The following is a 26,833-nucleotide window of genomic DNA, read 5'->3' as shown; positions in this document are numbered from 1 at the left end:
CCCGCTTGAAATTAATAATTTTGCCAGAAAAAGTTGTCTTGCGGCTTGCGGGTCACCGATGACTGACACGGCAATGGTCACCGCCGAAGAGTCGCAAAGCGCGAATACAATTGTTCGTCGATGGATTTTTTCGATAAAGCACTGGTCGCGCCAGCCGATTGAAAATAAACGCCCCGCAGACAATTCAATTTTGTCTGATTATCGGGAACGGTTGTAGTTAATGGAATTGCCGCAAGATTAAAGTATCCCTTGCTACGCGGCCGATAAAAAATCCGCTCGTTATTGAATATTGCGATCCGGAGGATTATCGCATGAAAAAAAAAAGAGATGGGCTGATTGAATTAACGCGGATCTCCCAAACCGTACACGTGATTCGATCGGAACTCGAAGCATTTGGCGAATGGATGGACTCGTTGCAGGGTATGTTAGGGCGTGTTTTCATCTGGCCAATATGGAATGATTTTTAAAAGCTCCTGAATCCTTAATTTTAGTTCTACTTCGTTGATAAAATGTCTGATATCAGATGTAAGAAGAACCTATTGTGTACTCCTCTAAAGTATCATACAGTGCAAAAGATAACCAAAGAGTACTAAATTTTCATTTTGTCAGTAAGAACTGTAGTCTTTTTATTCGGTCTGAATTGCTGTCGCACTTATTATTACCTTCTCATCTGCGGATTATTTTGTAGAGCGACACTTCGTCAAGTGATTAATATGTGATAATTCCGCAACAATCGTCGGGAGCACAGCTGAGTCGTGAATTTATAATGTGCAGCCGTAGCCGATCGAACACTTACCCCTATGACAGCCGGTGATCTTGTCCCGCAAGATGTTTATCTGATGCACTCTGCCAAACTCCTCGAACAACTTCCTCAGATCGTTCTCGTCCATGTCGTGTGGCACCTGGCCCACGAACATTTTTATGTTATCAGGATCCGGCTGCTCAACGCTATTGTTGTTCATTATGCTGCAACAGGTAAAGGACTTTTCTTTAGAAATACGTCCACTGAAACTGTGCTATTCAATAATAATTGCATCAAGACCGAAATCTATAAAATTCTAGTCAAGGAGTCTAAAATAAAAATGTACAGTTGCATCTATTTTCTTCGATTTTTGAGAAGGTATTCCTTAGACGTACCGGGTGATTAGTAAGGCTGTTCTCGAGTACTCGACTAGTCGAGTAGCTTGAAGTTCGGACCGAGCCGAGACCTTAGAGCACACATACATGGAGGTCTCACTGAGAGCTTGAAACTGTCGCCAACATGGTGCGAGAGAGAAAGACATGTGCCAGCGAGAGAAGTATAGAGGTCCCAATCGACCGTAATGCGCATGCACCGATATCGCCGGCGACGATCCGCGGTTACTGTGATTATCGTTGTTTACGCTCGTACTTACTTTTTCTATACTTCTCTCGCTCGCATGATGTCTTTTCTCTCGCACGATATCGGCGCATGCGCATTACGGTCGATTGGGACCTCTATACTTCTCTCTCTCTCTCTCGCACCAGTTCGCACATGTCTTTCTCTCTCGCGCGATGTTGGCGACAGTTTTGAGGCAGTCAACCTTAGGCAACGAGACCTGCATGTATATATGCTCTAAGGCCGAGACTCGGGTTCCGAGCCGAGCCGAGTACCCGTAAAAACCGAGTAGCTCGAAAGAACCGATCGGCTCGATAAAACCGAGTAACTTATTTTCACTTGTCCAGGCAATCCTTTGCACACCAGAACTAATCGCACCTTTTACCATCGTAATTGTAAACATACTTGTCAAGCGAATGGATAAAATGAACTTTCAATCTAAATACAAAAACGTGCTTTATTTTATACAACGTCGTACAAAAAAGGCACCCTCGTCGCGCGTATACGCGCGAGTGTACATGCCAACTTTAACGGGAAAGAATATTTCTTCGCTATGGCATCAGTCAAATTTTGACGTTTACTCTGGAGCAGCAGCAATGAATCACGAGAATTATTCTGCGAGATAATTCCCCTCGCTCCCGCAGCCGAAATAATACCTGCTGACTCTTTGAAATTGATTTCAACCTCAAGAGGGATATTATTCTTTGGCTGAAAATTTCAAATATGCTGAAAATATAGGCTAAATACATATTTGGGAAAGGAAGGATAAGTCAGTCTTAGGCGTTCAGGATCAGAGTTCTGGTTACCTGTAAGCAAGATTTATGACGGAATAAGTAGGTACAGATAAGTGTGATAAAACTCGCTGCTTTAATAACTACTCATGTGTTTTAATTGTTTCTGCGAGGCTCGATTGTATTGTGCCTACTATATAGCCTAGGAAAAATAATGACGACGGAAATTTATATATGTACGAGCTTTATCCCGTCACAAATTTTGTACAATTTGTGCGTAACAAAATTCAAAAAGTAAATTTACTGATGTGCACGAGGGTGGCCCTTATTTTCAACTTGCGATTTCTTTTGTTCTCACCTCCTGATATGGTTCCATTTCTTAAAAACATAATTCCTGAAAAAGATTACTGCAATCGGACAACAAGAAAGGGTGCCGACCAGGTTTTAAAGTTTGGCACTTATCAATGGCCTGGATTTAATGAATTTTTCAGAAATGGTAAGCCGTATCGGAATTTTGTTCAAACAATACTAAAAGAGCATTCAACTGTGCTTCCAACCATTTTTTAGATAATAGCGTTTGAATATACAAAGGTTCGCACTACGCGCGTATAGACAATACGTCACGCTGTACAGGTGGTACGCGCAAAGTGCGGACCTCTCTATATTCAAACGCTATTATCTAAAAAATGATTGGAAGCACGAAAAACTTATATATACAGCAATTGTAGAAAATTGAATGCTCTTTTAGTATTATTTGAATAAAATTTCGATAGGGCTTACCATTTTATAATTTTTTTTTATAAATCCAAGCCATTGATAAATTCTAAACTTTAAGACCTGGTCGGCACCCTTTCCTGTTGTCCGATTGCAATAATCCTTTTTAAGGCGATTTGTTTTTTAAATGGAACCATATTAGGGGGTGAGAGCAAAGAAATTCGAAAAAAAGATTGCGGCACGTATAAATTTAAATAAGGGCCATCCTAATGTGCATACTATATCACTGCTTGGCATTAATAGTGGCATAATTTAAAAAAATGTCAATTTTGGCTATTTTTTACAAATAGACACCATATGAATAGTGGCATAAGTGTTCACTTTTATTTTATGCATTCATTGTCTTCAATAATAATTTATGAGATTTTCTATTATATTTTTTACAATACAATATTTTGTAGCAAAGAAATTGTATGCTTGATTTTATTTCAACATGGGTTGCAACTGGAAAAGTTGGAACTACATTTCCTCAAGCGACGGCACAACTCAAGTGTAAAATATAGGGTTGATTAGGGTTGAGTTGATATTCTGTTGAATTCCTTGGTGAGTATGATTATCTGTGATCCTTAATCTGAAAAGCTGCATTAGTAGAGACAATTTAAACAAATTTCACGACCAGTATTCAACTATTAATCAAATGCAAATTTTAAACTACTTTTCCTATAAAATTTACATTCCTTGAGTGACACTATCAATGCCAAACAGCGATATGTGAGATGTAGGAGCACCACTAGAGACTAGAGAAGCTTATGGTAGAGTCGAAGAGTGTTTCAAGATAAATTGTGATCACAGATCATAGAACACTCACTTCAGTGTGCACTTGCAACAGTACAGTTGCGTTGTTTATTGCCAATCTGCTATATCTCGCCGCAATGTATGGTTTCGTAATAACTCCAACTAGCATTAAAGTAAATATAATAAAACAAACAGCCAAGTAATGTGCAAATTTCAGTCCCTCTTTTGATCGATATCAAAGTAATCTGAACCTGTCAGTTACGTAAGAAGTACTTGTACTCTATAAAGGGCCATCCCACGCGAAATCGGACACTTTTTAGAGTAACATTTCAGATTTTGTTGAAACTTGGATATGTTGTACTCTTTAGTGATATATCAACGTATCTCGAAGGATTTTTGAAAATTTAAAAAATCGTGGACCTTACAGCTCTTTGAAATATAGCGTTGACCTTTTTTTAAATAAATTATAACTGTTTAACTAAGAAATTGATAAAAATGAGCTTTTGGGTGCTTACAGTGGAGGCATAAGAGTACCTAATAAAAATTATTTCACTTTAAAAAAAAACAATTATTTGACCATTCTAAACGTGTCCAAAAAGTGTCCGATTTCGCGTGGAATAGCCTTAAAGGGTACCTGGTTGAAGGATGGCATTGAATTTTACGGCGGATGATTACATTTTAGGGACGAAAGCATGAATATTTCGGCGTGTTTCAGTGTGCACTTCACCAGAAGACTCTGCCACGTTTAATTACCTCGGTGTACACGTTTGACCGATGCCCGCTCATATGCAGATGCTTTTAAAACTTATGGGCTACTTCTGCCGTCGCGCGGTAACTTCATTCGGATGTACACGCGTTTGAAATCGTCCATGTGGGATCCAGACCCTAGGAACCCTCAATCTCATCCAAACGGATTACCCTGTCGCCCCTCTGTGCATACTCCTCATAATTTTCCGCCTGGCATATTATTCCAATCGCTTCGTAGCAGTTCACCACTGGCGGTGGGAGACACGAGTTGCTTCATACAAACGAAATTTCTGCTATTCTCGAATACTTGAACATGCCATGTTTACGAGCTCTAAAAGAAACTCATAATATTGAATGGTACTTGTCGAGACGATATTGCGATCAGTGTATTGTTTTGTTTTTTATTAACAATAGAAGATGAAAACTGGTCGAAAATTACATGCTTGACTTTGAGTAGCAGCCATTTTTTCAAAAAAAAAAATTCTTTCAAAATCGGCACAGCCGAGTACTAAATTATAGCTTTAAAAATATTCGTGCAAAATTTTATTCAAATCGGTCATGTAATCTCTGAGATATTTTTGGTACTGGAAATGCTGTAACTGTGAAGAGGCTTTAGGAGAAAGAGCTGCTGTGGCACCATTCCTTAAGATATCAAATTTCTTTTGAACGAGAATACAACTTAATTTATACACAACAAGGTGTATATCTTGATTTTTAAATATGCCGTTTCTTTATATGAAAAAAAAATCATAAAAATGACCCTGCTTTCCGACCTGTCAAGGGTATGTAACCCCTTAAGCTTTTGAAGCACGTGTTTGCCTCTTCTGGTTTTCAGAATAAGCTCATTGTCAAACGTACCTAATAAATTTTTCTAATTATTTAATTACTATTAATGTTTTTCGAACCGTTAATAATCTTCAAACCATTGTACATACGACATTAGAATAAACTGCACTAATACTAGTACTCCACTAATCATTGGCACCCCTGATTAAAAAGCAAATTTTTTTTCATTCACTACAACACTGCAAAGCCCGGTAGTTGAACTACACATTTTACATCTGGCAACACCACAAAGTGGGACAAAAGGCTGAGTTATAGGCGTTTTCTTAAAATTTGGAGTAAGGGGTAGGTAAGTATACTTTGTCGCTTTATAACTAAGTAATGGATTGAAATACAGATGTACTAACTGTTGTAGGTATTTAATAGCCAACAAAATAGTCTGTTTAAATACTTTAAACTTTGTTCTTAACTACATATGTTTTTCTATGTAACCTAAAATTTTAGGGTGCCAATGATTGAACTTTTGTGCCTAGTTTTGTTGTTCCATGAATATTTTTAAAATAAAAGACTTAATAAGTACTCAAGACGTTTTATTTTAATGAGCAATCCATGATCATTGATAACAACTGAAAATTAAGACCATATAAAAACTTGACGAAAAAATATAGACATTCCAATTGGGATTTCCGCTTAGGGTGCCGATCATTCTACAATTTACCCTGTAAGACTTTGACTCGAAGGTCATAGGAAACTCAAAAACTAACGCGCGACTGCATAGCCACCGCGTTCGTGTCGTTACTGACTGCACGCGTTCGGTTAGTCCCGCAAGTCGATCGATATGAGTTAAATAGTTACACTCATCGTCGAGTACGACTACTTACAAGAACGGAAGGTATTAGCGTTTCGTGCGGCCAGAAACGCGACAGTTTGCTGTGCCGTAAAGTCGTACATGCATATACATACCACCTCCCCCTACCCTCGTTAAAATAGCGAGCCTGTGCGACGGTTTGACACTCCCCAACTCTTTCGTCCTCCTCAGCTTCCTCCCCCCTGTTCTTCCCCGCCATCTCGGTCAGGCTTTCTTGCCCCGTTACCCAACAGCTCCGACTATAAATCTCCGAACTTTAAAAGTCATCGTCGGTCGCCTGCAACGCTGGCAAAGGGAAAAGTTCTTCGGCAACTGCGGCCGCTGTTCCGCCGCGTTGCAACGTTAAGTGCATAATAATTAATGAGATAAAGTTAGAACGCCACGGGGGGTTGTTAATTTCGTTTCATACTTGTGTCCATTATCTGCCATCGGCCGGTATAATGGCCGCAATACCGCGACATCGAAGCGTCAGTAATTTTCTGTTTTTGGCGGTTTAGTGCGCGCCTCAGTGTTTGCTACAGGTATTATTCGATCGATGACAACGCAGTTAGCAATTTATCCCTTTAAATACTGTGTCTGACAGACGCTTTCAGTGTTTGCTCCCTTCTCTCTGCAAAATAGTGCGGTTTCTTGGTAGACGGATGATCTTTACTTTGCTTCGAGTTATTATCATTATTATTCTTACATCGTTACTGCGCAGAATACAAGAATGGATACATACGGGCAAAACAATAAGGTGAATGTCCCAATTTCTGCTCATGTCCCCATTTCTGATCATTTCGTGTTTTTCTTATTATTATATGCGTCACGTTTGTAATATAGTTGCAACAAAATAATTCTAAATTATTTGAACATTTACGCGAGTGTTGCACGAGCTTGGAGCAATACATACATCGCTATTTTTCATGAACAGAAATACGTACATTTGGAGCATTATATATTTAATTACAAATTACTAATAGTTAAACACCTTGAAATATCTTTCTTAAATAGTTTTTGAATTGGTTGATTTTTTATTAAAGAATTAATCAATTACTCTTCAATTTTTCATCACAACGATAGGTACGTAAAATTTATATATATATATGACGTGTATTATGTTCGTTATTTTGTATCAGTATTTTGAAAATGTATTTTTTCTACAATCGTTTGCTCTCTTTAATTCTTAATGTACAATACAAATTTATATAAGACTGACAAATTTTATTCAGTAGAAAAACAGTCAAGAAATTGAAAATAAAACATCGGTGGTAGCACTGCTCGTGGGGCAAAAAATTGGGGGTACTTGCAGGGCAATAATTCTCGGATGTGTTAGAGAAGCACGTAAATACGTATTACGTATTACGTTCGTGGATATTCTAAGGGTTGAGCAAGCATTAAACGTTTAGGAATGGTTATATAACTAGTACTTCGTTCAATATTCCGTTATACCCTCACCTCTGAACTGTCTACCGAATAATCATTATGTAATCGTAGAACAAAGCGAACGAGTTCTTTGTCTCGCATTAAGGGGTCAACAAAAGAACAGCTGAAAAGCAGGGGAGAGCGAAGCACATTTCCAATAAAAATTAATTACCACTGAAAATGAAAGCGTTCAGAGAGGCATTTAGACGAAAAAGGAAATTTATGAGCAATTAATCTCTCCCTTGGCGGGGTGAATCGAGAAAGCTCGCTGTATCGAAACGCGCGAAAGCCTAGGTAGGGGAGCAGCCTTTCCGATCCGGTATGCGAGAAAAAAAAGAGTTCGGGAATTTCGCGAAACGATGAGAGAAAGTTAATATTAGCCGTGGGGGGAGGTTTAAAGTGATTTTCCAGCCGACCGGTTCTTCTCATCTTGATCTATAGAGCACGCCATAGAGGATGGAGTCGAGCTGGAAAAGGCTGCTGGGCTACAACACAAGCAGCTTCCCCCTTGGGAGATTTCCCCAGACCTCCACTCGCTCGGTTATCCTCTCTTGAAATCAAAGAGATCGGGAGTAGGTTAACTAATCAGAGATTGGAGTAGGTTAACTAAACAATGCTGTTGATACGAGCAGATCGAACAATCACACTGGAATCAAACTTGCCGACGGCAACATTTATGTTGGGTTTATGGTTGTTAACCTTCGAGGCTAGGTCTATAATGTCATTGGTAGCTGTACGTCGCGTCTATCGTGTCGTAGCAGTGTAAGTACAATATTTCACCATGTGTAACCTATTTTATTAATCTTTCAATTCATATCGTATATGGTGTGATATTCAACTAGAAACATAGGGGAGACGGGGCTGGTTGATGTGTTATTCAGTTTTGAATTTTTTAAACTTTTGTTTGCATTAATTACTTAATAACAAATATACCAAAATATACTTTGGTCCTTCCTCATTAATATATAGCAGGGTTGACTAACTACTACTCTTAATTGGATTTTTTCCTTTTATTTCTAGGAAAATGGTTCGAAATTATATCAAAAAGACAAATCGTGGCGAAATATCGCAAGATATTTTTGAAAAAGGAAACTATAGAAAAAGGCCTCGATATCATTAAGGCAAAGAGAGAGAATATACAATATTGACAAAATGAGTTTATTAAGATATATTAACAAAAAGAAGACGCCTCGTGGTAAAGTGGGATATTCCAGACATAAAATAAAAAATAAAAATGTTTGTTCAATAATCTATTTGGTTTTTAGAATTCGTCTTTGTTCATTTTGAGTTTATATTGTTGAAAGGGTATCTAGATTATTTTTCAAATTTATTACTTATTCATTAAACGGATATTTTACAGGTGTATCAACATGCCAGAGGACAATATCAACTTGTCCCGCAGTGGGGTAAATTCATCAGGGTTGACTAACTGGTGGCTCGCGAGCCACCGAAGGTACGTTCGCTTTGTTGCCACGCTGAACGGTCCCCCTCCATGCCTACCAGACTCTGACTATCGCAATCGAAAAGAGAAGGAAAGAAGGAGGAATCCACCGCGATCGTCAGAGTCTGGTAGGCATGGAGGGGGACCGTTCAGCGTAGCAGCAAAGCGGAGGTACCCCCGATGGCTCGCGAGCCACCAGTTAGTTAACCCTGCACTATATGACCCAAAACAGTTAAAAAATGATTGCTAGCGTAGGAAAGAGTTGAACAACAAACTTAACATATCTCACTAAAATGGAGCTACATATATACGGTGTCGAGATAATTCGTCTGTATCAACCTGCCGCTGTATCAACTAGCCCCGGTCTCCCCTACAGCTCACCCTTCCGAGTCATCCTGTTTTCCAGTACCGTCAAGGACCCAGTTCCTGATCACTTAAAAATAACTACCGCGGATTTTTAAATGTGTAAAGGGAAAACTTAACCAAATTTAAAAGATTTTTTACTACTTCAGTAAATCTACGTTTTATCTTTAATTTGGTATTAAAAAAAGTGCACACATATTAATAATTATTTTACAATTTAACTTTGAAAGTGAAAAATGCAAAGGGAGCAGTTTCTGATCACTTTCAACGTTTTACTATGAGCTATCAAATTTTGCGTATAAATTTCAAAACACCTCATAATTATTTAGTAATTTGTTAGTATAAATTTGTATCATAATAAGCTTATTATTTGGTTTATTTTCCTAAACTGATCAGGAATTGGGTTCTGATCAGGAACTGGGTGACGGTAGCTAGTCATACATTTTCCGATAACTTTCACCGACAGTCATCCACGCATTTCTCGACAACATCCTTCAACCTACGCACCCTTACGCATCAACCCCTCCACCTATAGTACCTTAGGCCTAAGACTGTAAGACATGCACATATATAAGTCAGTAAACCGCATCTCCAGTTTAGATTAATCTCTGTACAACAGACGAACCTCTACTTATATAAAACTCAATATATTATATTCTAAAGTGTTGTATTTCGGCATTACAATCCCTTCACCTAAACGATATACTTGCGCAACGGTGTCAAAACGTATCGTGAGAATCTTAGGATGCGTGATCTACTGATTCAAACTCTTCTGCGTCCTCACGCTCAGACCGTCACAGTGGTCATAATAGTGAAAAAGAGAAGAATTCATTGGGGGTCAGGATAAAATGACAGGCGCTTGTATTTTATGTGTGACAATAAGTAAAATATGCAAAGTGGCCTGGTAGTGAAACAGATTTCCGGGTCGACTGGTTTAATTATTCCGAGTTGTGAAATGTAAAGGACTGATGGCAGGTTTTGGTTTTGCTAAAAATCCGACGATAGCAGCGCGAAACTCGAAACCATGTTCGTCACTGAGGGAAATTGATTTTCATTGGGGCGCATATATTAAATTCCTTTCCGACAGAGTCAATTAAGGCAGTTAATGCACGCCATAATATAAAGTTCCCATTTAACCTTAGTATTAATTTCGAAACGTAAAACGAGAACGAATTGCTCGCCTGTGTTCGACGTTAAAATTAATGAGCCAGTTACAAAACAATTCATGAAAGTATTCCATACCTATCATGCTCGAACGACCGAATTTAATAACACTGATATACGAAACTAAAGGATATAATTGTGCAATAAAGTTCCTCTGTAAAGTGAGGTTTATACGCGTAGCAAGTGGTAATGATATTTGTAAAATACCCTTATTTCATTATTAATAATAATGATTTAAATCGAAGTATGTGAAATTAATCGCTCCCTTGTTCAATGAAGTTCTGTAAATTCAATTCTACTTTTTTTGGAAGTGTTGATTACAAGAGAAACACTGAGGGACTTAGAAAGAATGACAATTACAGAATAAAAGATTCTTTGCACGTACGCAGTGAATTGTGTCAATAAACAAAGAATTATTGACAAAAAACAACTTACTACAGAACAATGGTAATTACATGTTCCCCCTCCATTACGCGTAGGATTTTTTCTGACAAGCCCAGTAATACGATTCAAATCTCTACTACACAATAATCTCATATGTATATGCCTTCTAAGTCACGACACCTCTTGCGGCGGCCAGGGGAACTAACCAGAAATCGGCACACAAAATCGCTGGGTTAAAAGGTACAGAGTTGGAACACCTGTCTATTACACCGTGACCGAGGTAAAGGAATGATTTGCAACATTTTTTTTTTTCTAGTTCAAATACACAGTTCTTATTAAATACAGTTACTGTGCTCACAAAAGTATCCGCCCACATCATACGTACAACCTATTTTACTTAATTAAGTAATGTTAAATTCAGAATTACCAGAATTACATGATCAATATATTCTTAGTTATTGAGTACCATCTGTCAAAGAAATGCTTAAACATTTTACTAGAAGAATGGAACAAGATAAGCCTGAATTTCACAGAAATTTAGTTGAATTTATGCATGATAAATTAAAGTTTATAGTAAAATCCTAGGAATATTAGATATTATTACACCGTGATAGCGGCTATATGTTACTACCTGAGCGCAGTCGGTATTCTGAACGAACGTTGGCAATTACTAAGCAATAAATCGAAAGCAACATGTATTGGGAACGCACGAAATTCGTAACGCGCATTGAAGACGCCTAGCGACAACAAATTACGATCTTCGCTGATACCACCTTGACAATAATGGCCTGTATACGTTCCTGTTGCAGCCAAACGCTCAATTATCAGGCTACAACGAGGATTACATTCCGTTCGAGTGAATGTGCATGAATCGTGATCCTTATCTTATCAGTAATAGAGAACGTTACCCCTTCCGCTTTCTAGGGTGCCAAGGTCGAAGGTGGAGACACAAATGATAGGAACTTGTAGCAGAATTCAGCGACTGCAGGGAATAAAAGGAATTAGCGGATTTGCCTAATAGGTGGACTACAATATTACGTTAAAGAAAGGTTTATCTTTATATTAAGAAATTTCTTTATCTGCTAACTACGCCTTTTTATTAACCTCAACACACTCTGGGCACTAATTTCGCGTTTGTGAGATCAACTGCACGGAATATATGATATAGCGGGAAATAAAATGGTCCTCGCAAGCAGCAATGGGCAAAAAAATTATTTGAAATAAACATTTCGCAGATATTTATCTCGAGTAGTCGTTAAATCTTCGAGTGCGATCAACACACATAACAAACTTGTACCACTAGGGTGGCCCTTATTTATACGTGTCGAAATTTGTTGTGTTTCTTTGCTCTCACCCTCTGGAACGGCGAGATGTGATAAAAGAATAGTCCCCGAAAAAAGTTTATTGCAATCGTACAACAGAAAAGAGCGCCGACCAGGCTATAAAGTATAGAATTCATCTATGGTTTGAATTTGAAAAATTTCTCAGAAATGGTAAGCCCTATCGAAATTTTGTTCAAGTAATATTGAAAGAGCATTCAATTTTCTACAATTATTGTGCATATAAGTTTTTCGTGCTTCTAACCATTTTTCAGATAATAGTGTTTGAATATAAAGAGGTTCGCATTTCGCGCGTATAGACCTACGTCACACCGTACGCCGTTACCGGCTAGGCTAGGTAAGAGGTTGCGGTAACAGAGCGTGGTGCGGTAACGAATATGGACCTGGCTTTAATACTCTGACAAGTTGAATGCGAGATAAGTAATGAAGAATCTTAGCACAGAAAACATTAATTGTTAGCATGCTAATTAGAAGAGCCTTAAGGAAGCTACAATTAGCTATAAAAGCTTGGGAAGCTGTAATTCGCAAATAGAAGCCCACAAAATGCATTCTCTCGCGAGGCAAGTAATTCGCACGAACACAATGCAATTCACGCTTTGTCACACCTGAGGCGAATTCTGTCGATTTACGTCGATTACCATCGATGCGTCATCGTCAATCACCGAAGAAAGTCAATTGGTTGACATCCAATTATCCGGTTGCAGCCGATCTTTGACGACGCGGCCGTCATGTATATGTATAGGTTAGTTAGGAACAAACGGCATGCGCGTAATCTCGGCACTCGTGCGAGACAATGGTATTTCGAGACGAGTCAGCAGTGGAGAGAAACCACCTCCTCGAGCCCGTAAGAGATAATGCGTAATTTAGGGCGATTCCGATGGCTGACTCGACTCTAAATAATACGTTCAAAGCTGGACAATAGAAGCAACGATAGGACGCGGCACACGTGACCGTGCAGAATTTATCTTTGAGTTCATCTAACGTGAAAGATTAATGCAATTTTGCTGGCTGCGTTGTACGCGACGCATCGCAGTAAACGAGCCAGTTTAACTGACATGGGGTGCTCGGCAACTCGAAAATTCAAGGAAACTTGAAAATTTGGAGAAATGTGATCCAAGCGATGCTAATAACGTAACCACTTTTTGTTGCGACAATGAGACGGTCTTAGGGGTGAGAACACCCGCTCAAAGAAATGGTCAGCTTTCGTATCATCATGAATATCTGTAAAACTGTAAAAGGTATCTAAAAGAAGTTTAATTCATGTTTTGTGGTTTTTGATATCCTACAATATGATGAGAAAGAATTTTCCAAAAAAAATTAATTTTTCACAATTTAGCTACACCACCTTTTTTTTAGAAAATCCTCTATCGTCATATTGTAGGATATCAAAAACAATGAAACTTTGAATTAAACTTTTTCCGATATCTTTTACGGTTTAGCAGATGTTTACGATAAAATGAAAACTCATAATTTCTTTAATTTCAATTCCCAGGACCGTTTCATTGTCAAACCAAAATATAGTTACCTACATCGCTGCAAAGTTTCTATTTTTTTTTTAATTTTCAAGATGTCGAGCGTCCTGTGTGAGCCGGAGCCAGTATACCCTTCAGAACAGGGATTGTACCGACTTTTTCAATTATCGGTATTCGGTAAAATTTTCAATCAAAACCTGTTCACCGGCAATTCGCCGGTATTTTTTTTTAAGGTATTGAAAATATGAGTAAATATTAGAAAAAAAAACATTTTTTTTTAAATCTAATTGGGTATTATAGAAAATATATCCAAATGAAACTATTCTGTACATAAAATATAAAATAATATAACACAAAATACATATATTAACAAACTAATGACAATACATATTAAATATGGATCTCCACCACGAAAACAATGAAAAGATCTTAACTTACTTGCAAAATTAAATACTTTTTATTTATCAACTCTTTTTAACAAATAAGCACGCCAAAATCATAATTTGTCAAAAGTTTGGTCTCCTAATTGCAGCCTAATTTTCGTACAAAATAATCCAGTCGCGGAAATAGCTCTCTCAGATTCTAAAATAAAATTGTTGGTCGGGTAGTTATTAAGAAATTGTATGCCATTTGTATATATTTTCACTTACTTTTTCTTCTTGACAATACGTCAATTCTTTTTTGATAACGTGATTCAGATTTTTAATTTTCGTTTGGATTAGAGTTGGTACTTCCTGAGATACTTCGGTTTTCGTCTTATTAGAAATTGACGTATTTCTTTCATTGATAACGTAGTAGATATCCAAGCAATTATTAAACCCATATGCGGCGCTATATTATTATGAACTTTATCAAATTACCGGTAAAAATTTGAGGATATTTCTTGCGATTTGCCGGTTAACCGATAAACCGTTTTACCGATATTACAATCCGTACTTCAGGACACGAAGGCAGGTGTTTAATGAAAGAAGGAAAAATCGGAGAAATACTCGGGCGGACATTTCCACCAATGTACATGAATACATGTGAAAGAGCAAACACTTTCTTCTTTTTCATTAATTGATCGAGGTGAAAGCAGTCGAGTGCGCGGGTTCGTTCTTGCTTGACAAACACGACAGACTGCATAGACACGACCACAGTGCAAAAAGTTAGAACGCCCGATGACATCTTTTAAGTTTTCTAATTTACTTCGCGCGTAACATCGACTGGAATCTGGAAAGTGCTCCATTATTAATTGGCAAAAGCTATTTGATCCTGAAGTTTTCGTTTAAAGCGGAAAGTTTCTTAGGCAAGTACCTTATGCGACGCAGGTACACCAATCTAACAATTCCTGCCATTTCAAGTGTGTTCGAGCAGCCCTCACTACCACTGTCAATAATACGAAATATATAAATACAAATCAGTGCTAAATAACAAAAAAGTGCAGTAAAAAAACAGTAAGTTGTGAAAACTTCGATATATTAAAGTTATCCAATAACTTCGTGGGGGTTTTGGTATTAATAAAGTATTTTTGAACCTTTCCCATTGCCTTCCGATGATTGGGTATTGTATGTGACCGGCAGTGCATCTTATTGGCTAATTCGCGGGCTGTTTGACGAGGATCCTCTAGAATGAAGGTCTCCAATCGATCTTCATTGACAGCGGACGGTTGCTCGTCAGAGGTATGCATCAAAATTGCCGTTCTTGAAGCATGCAAACCATTTTCCAGCTGCTCTCTCTGGAATGGAGTCTTCGCCATAAACGGCACATATGTTTCGAGCAGCTAGGGACGTGGTACATCCCCGACTAAACCCGAATAACAGAAGGTGTCGCCAACGTTCGTGTTTATCAACTTGGCACACTTAGTTTTAAATACAAAGCGAAGGGGCTGAAAAAGTAGATAAGGAACACATGAACGTGGTAAAATAGAGAAAATTACAGGCTTTAGAATGGTTCGAACCTGAAGCCAACATTCAATGTTTTCTGCCATCAAATGTTGATGGATCAACAACGGCACGAACTTATTGGAGAACCTAATAGAATCGAGTTTTTGATTCATCGATTTGCAACAGCACGCGATATGATTGTCTCGTATTCTGTACAACACCCAAGTTGCCCAATCAATCAAGAAACGGTGGGGATTCGCCGGGGCAATAAAGACGGCTAGCGGAAGGCGAAATAGCGTAAAGTTGAACGTATCCAGACCACGCGCTTTGCCACTGATTCGGGTAATATATGTGGCGATTCCGTAAAGTTACCTGTTTCAGCGAACAATGGTCTCGGGGAGTTTCGTTTCACGGGTCCCGGGGTTCGCCACTTTTGAAACTTTACCAATATTTTAAGGGTCGTAAGGTGAATTGTCTCAGGAGTTTCCTAGAACGGCTCTCTAATGTCTCCTGCCTGCAAACAATTCACCTGTCTCGAGGATCGAGTACATCAAGGTAGACTGAAGCGTTCTACTCATCAGTCTTTCTGTACTGTACAGTACCCTATTCTGTGAAACTACTTGCTCCAACACAGATGGGACTAGCCAATAGAAAATCCTCAATAAGAGTGGATAACGCCGACACTCTATTCAACGTAACAGAAGGGACCATGCAAGAGGAAACACAACAGAACGTTGGGATACCAAAATTCACCAACGTCTAATCCATAACTCCTCTTTAGTGTGCAAAATGAAGATCGATGGCACCTATTACACTTTCATCAGATACAGATACTTTTAGTTTGCAAAGGTGGAAGGACCAAGGAAATTCTGACCGTTGTGATGTCACAGGAGCGACAACCACAGAGGCTGCTCCAGTCTCGAGAAGATAGGGCTAGAACTACATGCAAGTGTTTGTTTGCAAAGAGAAAAGCGTCTGGTATGCATCGTTGAGCATCACGTGGAGTGGACACTGCGAGAAGATACGAGGAAAGGGGTTCGGGGAGGGCAGCTGGAGACACCATAATCGAGTTTATCGGGCAGACTAATTAGAGAGCGAGGATACCGGGAATAGATCCCGAGGGAGACACCGAAGGGCAGAGATCGCGTACGCCTCAACGTTCCCGTCTTTACAGCGTCCTAATTGGCAAGAGCGTTCTTAGTGTGCGTAACCGGTTTGCACGTTTGTTACTTCGCGTTCTGACTCGTGATTCTTACCTACGAGAAAAGTCTGGAGAGGAGTAAAATACAAGAAAATAAGGGTAGTGGTACCTATGGGATTAGGTTTTTCTCCCCTTTCTCTTCTTCCGCTTTTCTATTTAATAAGGGATACTAGATTTTATCTCCTTGAAATATATCGTTAAGCACAAAAATCCAAAACACACATATCTTCTTATTTTTGCCTGTTCTCAATTTTGAGAGTCGAAACAGCCCCACCAAGTTTGAAACTCGGCATTTCCCCAATGAAGTGTTCTGCCATTATAAATGCCAAATGTCCAAGAAATTAGTGTATTCCATTAAATTTGAGAGGCATCTCTTATAACTGGAAATGAGCAAAACTAAAAAATACGTGTCCCTTAGATTTTTGTGCTTAACAATATATTTCAAGGAGGCAAAATATCGGCGCCGGACACCGCGATAGTGTCCCCCTAGGTTTCGTTTGATGAGCAATTTCGCCGATGAACGATAGAATTAATCAGCTGTACTCGGTTTGTTTCCTAGCGTGGAAGCAGCTTGATTTCGCTTAATTTTCTGCCTTCGTTCTTGGCATAGAGTCCAGTGAACGGGGTGAGGTTTAATCTAGAGAATACCAGGTAACACGATTCACTTGACAATTCCCAACAAAGGGATAAAGCTGAACCTCCCATTGGTTAAGTTCAAAGAAGCTGTAGAAGGGTCCTCAAAGTCTTGGAGCACTCTGTCCCGGACTATTTCTCATTAAATGTCACGATGTTTCATAGTCCCGCAAGGGTATACTCCGATCTTTGCCAGTTTTTTACTTGGAAACAAAGCGAGTCAGGGTTCGAGGCGCTGCTTTTATTACGTGACGAACGGGTGAAATGAGTGTCGACGGTGCTGGTGGCACGGAGCGTGTCTCTCGGGCCATGCTTATCGATTCTTGAATAAACAAATGGAGGGAAAGAAGGTAAATGGCCCACCGAGACTTCAACGAAGTGCTGTTGTTTCGCCTGTGACGCGTATTCTGCTGGTACATACATTGAGGGAACACCATGTGTCGTTGAACGACAATCGTGTAAAGTGATTCGCTGGTAGTAACCGAAAATTGCCAGGCCTCTTCGACATGACAGAAAAAAAAACAAATCTCTCGAACATTTCGTTTTTGAACTGAAACTATTCCGTCGACGAACGGTTTTATTCTCAAGAAGTTACAATTTCTGATCGTTATTCCCGGCGACATGTTCATAACACTTAGATCAATTCCTATAGGGGAGTATTTTACTATTCTCACCGAAACTCCAATTAATTAAGACGCAGCCTTTAACCTTTAACGACACAGAGCCTCCCGGCGGACTAATTCGGAGCGCTCGAGCCCCGACATTTTTGTCGATTTCGTGGCACATTTCCAGATCTCCTTATCCTTCCTTAGCCAGAAGAATGTCATCGGTAGAATGAAATTGAAAAGAACGGAGGCACCAGGGAGACGACAGAGGTTGGAGGGGGAGGAAGGAACAAAATATCGTCGCTTTTGGAATTTAACGAGGGACAAAGGTATCGCTCAACCTCCGACGTCCTGATGGGAAGCGCTGGAGGTTGAAGCACCCTCAAACGGGTCCGCCAATTTCCGTGCTCGTTAGGTGGGTATTTATTCTCGCCTCTCCTGTCCGCCATGCACCTTATACCATACCCTTTTACCTTGCTTCGCCGATTGATTTTAATTATTTTTTCGCCGCCTGTCGCTTATGGGCTTTCATGGCTTTCGCGATGCATCCACTGGTTCCATTAAATTTAAAAGCCAAAGCAGCCAGACGAACATTCAAGATTCCATGATGGTCGTTCCGCCGGGAACCTCGTTAAACCTTGGTTCGGTGACTGAACGTGTATATCCGTGGTCTGTTTTTCATAGCTTGATTGCTCCGGACGTGAATTATTACGATTCTTTTTTTAACAGGAATTTTTTGTAAGTACACAGTCTGTTATGCCTGCCCAAAGGATATACCGCGATTGCCACATACGGATGTTGGAAAGCTTTTGTTAATTAAGGACTATATAATTGAATTATTTTCAATTTCAAAATTAAGTGAGGCAACCTGAAAATGCTCTTAAAGTTCGTAATCCCATGTCTGTAAATAAGAGAAAGGAGTAGCAGATTCACACATATTGGTTTATTTGAAAACAGTGTTTTACGCTTTTACTAAGAGGTGGTCTCATACTTTCGGCCGGTAGTGTACCTCGCTTCTTGTTATAGTTTCGTGTTGGGATCTTAAGAAAAACCCTATTAAAAGTGTTTTCGGACCTCCAAATTGGTGAAAGAGACTCAGCGCGCTAGAGCTGGAAAATATCACAGTTTCCCACGTTATTTTCCCTTAAATAATTCATAATTCCCGCCTTGTCCCGACTGTCTCCCAAAAAGTATCAATGTACCACATGCGGCCACTGGAGCGTCACACGGGACTCGGATATAATGCTGAGTTTACACCTGACGAGTGTTCGGCCGAGTGAGTCCACTGGGCCTAGCACTCGTCCAGTCTGAACGCATATTCTAGTACCTGGCCGAGCAATCCGACGGGCAAATCGGCGAAGATTTTCATACGGCCGAGTCACTGGCCAGGTGTAAACCCAGCTTAACTCTCATGTAGGATATGAAGAGTACAATTCTTAAGGAACTAGTCACTGGGATAGAAACAAATACGATATGTTGTTTTAAGCTATTTGTATCTATTTTCACTCCAGCTTATGGCTGAAATCTCCTTATAGTTATCACGTGAGTATCGTGGATGAATGTTGGTGATGCGAAGTAACGAATGGATAAACAAATGCGCCAATGATTTTATAATCACATTGTTCATATGCGTGAACAGAGATAGAGGTACAGGGGAACAATCGGGGGGTTGTTCCTACATGATGCAGGAACAACGAATGTTTATTTAGTGGGTAGACTCGTCATCAATTGCGTGAACGATTCGTTAGCTATTCGCCCCATTTCGACGATACGCCAGCCTATACATGTATACACGGTCGAGATGGAGCACGATCGATACACATATAGTGGTAGTTGAGAAAGATGTGTACAATTGTTTTTAAAAGTAAAATTTTCGTACGAACCATACACTCAAAAAGTTTTGACATGGACTAAAGGCAGGCTCTCACTACGCCTCGCCTCGCCTCGGCGCAACTTCTTTTCACACTCACATCTAAGCTCGTGTCGCCCCGGTTCGTCCGTACTTGAAGTTATCTGCGTTTGCCTCGGTACATGTGTTTGGTCAGTTGCTCAGAGAACCTCTTCCTGTGCAGTCGCCAAGTCAGTAGGCTCACACTACGCTTCGCCTCGGCTCGCCTCGCGCCTCTTCCTCAAAATATTCTCGAGGGAAAATCGGCGGCTCGGAGTCGCGTCGAGGCGAGGCGAGGCGCATTGTGAGTCAAACGGTCAAACTACATGAGAAAAGCATAGGGTAAAGGATCCAATTACTGACGCTTTAAGCGTGAGTCTGACATTATCTTATAGTTTTGTACTTATAGGCTAAAAGTATATGTTGTTCTTGTTATTTATTATTGTTTAATATGTTTACTTGATGAAAAAAATTGGTGGATCTTAAAATTTCGATTTTTATGTATAAATTCATCAATTTCAAAAATATATTTCGGCATTTATTACTGACACCCTTAAAATGTGTTTGACTAAATTACTGACACCCCAATTACTGCCACTTAACCTGATACTGTTCATCTCATTTTAAGGTTATGTCGTCTCATGTACGTACATGAGCATCTACTGCTATGACAGCAATACTAAAATGTTACCCAATTATTAAATAAAAAGACTCAATGAATTGTTGAATTCCGATCGTTATTACTTTCTATGATGCTTATATTATCTAAACCATTATATTTTATTACGTTAAAAGCTTAAATATTACAATTACAGCATTTTCTTTAACGCCTTGTTTTCTCTTTCGCTAGTAAGGAAGTCATCGTCCTCACCCTCCTAACATCCGCTTAAAATTTTTGATGGTCTTATCCAAATTAACGATGAAAAAATTAAGGGCTGTTTTTTTTGTATCGTATAAATAACAGTTTCAATTGTATGCTTATTTTTTTATGTATCATTTTACAAGGTTTATTCGGTATTTTAAGTAAAACAGCTTAGGGTGACAGTAATTGGGTAGGTGGCAGTAATTGGGTCCTTTACCCTAGGAAGAATAAAATGAGCCGAGGCGAGGCGTAGTGAGAGCCTGCTTTAAGAAGTTTAATTTTACGGGTGCACGTTTGAATTTCAGCACAGTGAAATAACATATTGGATTTACAACGAGCAAGGCTTACAGGTCACGCAGGTTACATTATAAACTTTCCTTAAAGAAAAAATTTATGAAACTTCTTATGACAGACCTCTTACGACGACCAATGAAGCAAATCAGTCGAAGTATAGTGCAGTGAATGTGATGTATTCTTACGCAGGAGCAGTTATTGAATGCCTTTTTTCAGCGGGATGCAGCTTGATAGTCTTTTTTCGACCATCGTCGGTGTGTAACAATTGTAAAATCGCGTGGGTCCACGAACTCGACCCAATTCTATCACTGGTAAAACAGCAAACTCACAGGCTCGTTGAGTTTGTCGATGGTAAACCGTTCCCTCTCCTACTTCAATCTGTCCGTTTCCCGCGGTCATCCTCCAGTCCCTGTTGCCTGCTCTGTTTACTCCTTCTTGGCCCCTCTCTTTTGCACTCCACCTTGCCGTGGCAAGCTCCCTCGCTTCAACGATTAACTCGAGTTTTGAGTGTTTGGAATGCTGAATGGGTAAACTGCATCCAGTCACGTGCCCAAGTGGATGGCCGATGCAAGACGCCACTTCTCTCTCTCCTTCCCTCGCTCTCCGCAAGAACGAATTTTGTTGGAGCGCTATCAGTTCAAGTTACAGCGCATCGCTTTAGGAACACACGCATCGGGGAGCTTACGAAAGCCTAATTCCAACATGCCTTTTAAGTTGTAGTCGACGAAAGAAGGGCGGTTGTAAAACCCAGTCAGCAGCAAAGTAAACATGTTTCCAGCGCCAAAACAACACTGAGAGATATAGAGGGAGATAAGGAGTTCGGGTCTCATTCAGGACCGTGCGATATGAACTCGGACTACGGTTAGTCCCTAGCCCTAGCCTCTATCGTCTTATTCTTATTACCCGGAACATCAATCGCTACCGCCACCTCAGCTTTTAAGTGATAACCGCTCTGTACTTCCTCCACCAACTGCACGTCGAACCAGGTAGGAACTGTCAGTCTAAACAGACAGTCTATAGACAGTCCAAGTGAAAATGTAATTAGCCAGTGGTTCATGCTTCCTTTCCCCATTTTCCGTCTTTTATACAAACTTTTCCAACTGTCAGTGAAGATTCACTGATCGAAACTATGATCTTTGAGGCCCTAGCATTCATTGATTGTTGCATTGGTTGCCTGAAGAACATGTAGTACTCTAAGCACAGTAGTGCTGCATTATCCGCACGACTATTCGACACTGCTCGCACGCGCTTTTCGGTGCATGGGCACGATTTTTATCGCGGGCTCGAGCCTACCCACCGCCAAGGACAGTAAACAAGACACGCCGAGAGTGAGAGAGATAGAATTCGAGGTCGGCATGTCGATCGTGCGTTTTCTGAAGGATAAACCCCATGTAGTTAACGAAGCACTACTGTACTACATACTTCCTCTCGCCAGTCTCTCGTCTAGAGCTCCCTCTAACACTGTATATTATAAGAAGAATTTAATTAATAATTTTGGATGGAATAAAGCGCTTTAGTGCTGCCAATTCCATGAATTCTTCTTGTGTCTCCCTTCTTGTTATCACATTTTTCAAATGATTAGGGTTATGTTAGTCGAAGTACCCTTGCCTGTATGTGTATACATGTTTTTGCTTCACGCCTGTTCGAATATACGTCACTAACGAGCAAACTAGGAGACTTATCTTTTCAAAAACAACGACTGGTATATAACGGATCAATGGAGGACGTGTATACGTAACAGGACGAGAGGAAAGAAACTGAGCGGAAAATCCGGTGGATTAATGGTTCAGTTTAGCTGGCGTTTAGGCTCGTTGCTTTGGTTAATTTTCTAGATTCTTTTTGTTCGATCTTTCATCGCCTGGGAATCTCGAAGATGAGAATCATTCTTATTTCGGTTTTAAAAAATTAAAGGGGCAGCTGCTGTCGTTAAGGGACTTTTCTAACGTAATTATAGTAAGACAACGTAATATTCACCAACAAACATGAATCTATCCTTCATAGTTCCCAATAATATAGGGATAAATAAATTTATATCGTCATAAAACATGCCGAGCATGTTTGACATGAATAGGTATATTTATTAAGAATTTGTCCTCAAGAGTATCTATTTAGCAATTTTAATGACATACCCCACTTATTTAGATTATTATCTATGTATACTGAATTCCACTTAAGAGTAGACTCGTTCCGCGTAACGATGACTCTGAGGAGGCTGTTGATTGGTAGGAAACCGGCAGAGAAAACTCTACGACCATGCGCAACAATAGTGGGAGCTGCGAAGATCGGTTGAAAACCGGTATGCAAAAGGTATGAAATATGAATGTTCCCACTAACGAAGCATTTGTGCCATGTTAATTCGAAAAGGCGTATCTGGTCAGAAAGTGGTTCTAAGATAAACGACTTTTAGTATTTCGTGTTATGCCATAAGTAGTATTATACTTTATATAAATCGGATTAGGTTAAATATTAAACCTGGATAAAAATGTATCTAAATACACTGTCGAACAGCCATTTTAGTCTGTAAGATTCAATAGCCGCCTCTTATAGATTTTTGTGCGCTGAAAACGAATCCGCAAACCGTTTGTCGCCATCACCCAAAGTTTAGAATTCATCAATGGTTTGAATTTGAAGAATTTCTCAAAAATGGTAAGCCGTATCGAAATTTTGTTCAAATAATACTAAAAGAGCATTCAATTTTCTACAATTACTGTATATACAATTTTTTCGGGCTTCCAACCACTTTTTAGATAATAGCGTTTGAATATAGAGAGGTCGGCGCGTCCCACCTGTAGGGCGTGACGTATTGTCTATACGCGCGTGGTGCGGATTTCTCTGTATTCAAACACTATTATCTAAAACATGGTTGGAAGCACGAGAAAATTATATATACAGTAATTGTAGAAAATTGAAAGCTCTTTTAATATTGTTTTAACAAAATTTCGATAGGGCTTACCATTTCTGAGAAATTCTTTAAATCCAAAATATTGATGAAGTCTAAACTTTAAGGCCTGGTCGGCAGACTTTCCTGTTGTCCGATTGCAATAAACTTTTTCAGGGACTATTTTTTATCAAATGGCACCGTTCTAAAGGGTGAGAGCAAAAAAAAATTTAAAAAAAAATCGACACGTATAAATAAGGGCACCCTAGTTCCCCATACAGATACACTTTCATCCAGCTACGGAAAGTCCAAGGCAGGAGTTTCTAGATGACCTTACTCCCACTTATGAGTCTAGTAGCCGGCGCAATATAAAACGCCTTACCTGTCCTCTCCTCTTTCTACTTCATTAAGCCTGTAACAACAGCTTCAGTCAGTAATTAATTATAATCATTATCTGTTTCGCAAACTACGGTGAGCTTCCACATCAAACAATGGGGGATTGGATAGGATACCTATATCAGTACAGACCTAATAGATACACAACCTATTTATAGAGCCCTGTTAAATGCATGATCTACCTGTGTAAATCGAATACGTTCACAACCTAGCTATGAAAATCTACTCTATGCTCAACTCACAGCTGTATAGGAGTGATGAGCAAGTATCCCAACCGTGTAGACTTAATAAGTTCACACCCCAATTCACCAGCACACGATATGGGACATTCATTTTTTTCTCAATGCTACTCTATTCTAACGAAATGAACATTACTGAATTCGTTAGTACTCGTTACATACGCACTAAATTCAGTGGCAATGTTGGCTATAATGTGCAACGATCGTACTTCGAATTCGTGTGCGCTCTGTATCTCATGCGGACACGCGTGCACGCATTCGTACGAGATGCAGACGTGCCTATTCGACACAGAGAAATGCACTTGCGTGCTGATCGCACTCGGAATAGTTCTGGGGAATTTAGGGCAACTCCCGTACGCACATACGGTGTCTGGGCTTGACGTGAATGTGTCTCGCGAAGCGTGAGTGAAGGGCGAGAGGGTCGAGCGCGAGGCTTTGTCACTCGTCCCCTGATTAGCTCCTTCAGCCATCCGCCCTACTCGGGACTATGGTCAAAGTGGCAAAAAAAGTTAATTTCATTTGAATGAGAATGACTTTCTCTAATACTATACGTAGGTACGTCTATCAGCTGAACAGTACACTTGCTGATCCGATTGAGTGTGCAGTCGATTGTATAATTACTGTACCGTCATCAGGGGCCACTTTGTGCAACCAGGGGTTAGATTGTGACAAATGATGCTTTGGAATGACCCTGAATTTCTATTAGATACAGATAGGCTTGTTTGAGTGTAAATTGAAGCTCCCATTTGTACTGCATTCTAGTGGATACTTTGTGCAACTCTATTTAAACTAGAGATCCCTATTGCACGGGTATTTAAATACACGTGAATTTAGATACACGTATCCGTATTTTCATTCGTCTGATTTTTAATATCTATGGATATCCCAGAACTCTAAGGGAATGCAAAGTTTAGTTAATGCCCAATTCTGATTAAAATACACGGATGCGTAAATACACATGGAATAGTGCACGGGTATCTAAATACATGTGAAATAGTGCACAGGTATCTAAATACACGTGAAATAGTACCCGGGTACCCGTGTAGTAAGAGATACACGGATTGAGGTACAGATATACGTAATACACGTGTACACGTGTCTGTTTACTACACGTATTATACCATGGGTCTCTAATTTAAACTTTTCAACCAGTTGCCATTGTTTATTCACAGTGACATTGTTGTACATTTTGAAGTTAATCTGTCAGGGGTCAGATTGTACCACGCTGATTCTCTCCCAAAATGAAGCAGTCACGCTAATATCTCAGGTGAAGCTGAGACGGGGGACGCTAGTAATTGATAATTTAAAACAATGCCATTTATCAGATGATAAAACTATTTACTTTACAGGACTTTAGTGTGCAAAATATAGTGTCCAGCACTGTATCTTGCAGTGAGAATAATTTACAAAACAAGAATTGGAATACATTTTAAGATATACAGAAAAATATTCAAACAGTGGAAGAATCTCGCCCCAGATGATGGTAATGCAAATAATAACTTCCATTGAGTATATACGTACCTATGTATGTTTAAGTTAAATGCGATTCCGGTACGCGTACGCATTTGATCTCCAGATCTTTGGTACTGACCCCCCCGCCCCAACCTGTAATCTTCGTGAAATGTGGATTCATGAAGCCAGTTGGTTCCGGAAAGACTTACAAAAATGTTTCACGTGCACCAAGCAAATACTATTCACGAGGGTCAGCCCACGAGAAAGAGAGAGCTAGGATACGTTCCTTTTTCCACAATTACTGCTGTAGTGACGGAAAAAGTTCTACACGAACTAGCATGCAGAAAATGCGCTTCCATCTAGAGAACCAACATTACTAACGAACCATCAACGGACGTGAATTTCCTCTTTGTGCCGCGTTCAAAGTCTCTTGCGAAAAATAAACTCGTTGCTCCATTATGTCCGCAGTTCTTCTCCATGATAGTTTCTAAATACGACTTCATTTACCCTTAACCCCATCCAGGGCTACCCGCCTCCCTCTTTACGGTCGCTTATTACACGGTTATGAACATTACTGCGGGGAATAAACAATTTCATGGTTAAATAAATGGAATCAACGGAGAATATTCCCCGGGGATCTGGCATTAAAAACTCGCATCGCAGAATTTTTCATTCTTGCTCGGTGTACAGCGCGGTACAGCGTGTAAAGAGTATATTAACGGAATTAAATTCTTGCACTGGGAATTGCGTTGCACCGGGAAAGAAAAAAAAATCTATTTAACTGCATGCACGTATTTTAATTTTATATCTTGCGGCCACAGACGTAAAAGGTATTTGAAACGTTCGGGAATAATACGAAGTCCGTTTAATTAGAGTTATACGCACATGTACATGCTCGTCTTATTTGTCAGTAATTCGTTCAACAGCGCCAGTTCAGTAATGAGCAATGCAAGGCCA

General features: G+C 39.6%; 1 protein-coding gene across 17 annotated transcripts in view; it reads right to left on the bottom strand.

Moving 5' to 3' along the window:
* LOC143375392 (CUGBP Elav-like family member 1-A) overlaps positions 1–26,833 on the bottom strand; it is a 628,399-nt gene that overhangs the window by 284,619 nt on the left and 316,947 nt on the right. For all 17 annotated transcript variants that reach the window (XR_013086888.1, XM_076824544.1, XM_076824485.1 and 14 more), the window contains one exon: positions 797–966. Coding sequence is in view for 16 of the 17 variants with exons in the window: in XM_076824544.1 (XP_076680659.1) it covers positions 797–966 (170 nt within the window). In the remaining variant the exon portion in view is untranslated. The remainder of the gene's footprint in view (positions 1–796; positions 967–26,833) is intronic.

This window comes from Andrena cerasifolii, chromosome 1 (genome assembly GCF_050908995.1).
Source record: "Andrena cerasifolii isolate SP2316 chromosome 1, iyAndCera1_principal, whole genome shotgun sequence".
Taxonomy (NCBI): Eukaryota; Metazoa; Arthropoda; class Insecta; order Hymenoptera; family Andrenidae; genus Andrena; species Andrena cerasifolii.
The sequence above is the reverse complement of the archived record's forward strand: the minus strand, read 5'-3'. Positions and strand labels throughout refer to the sequence as shown.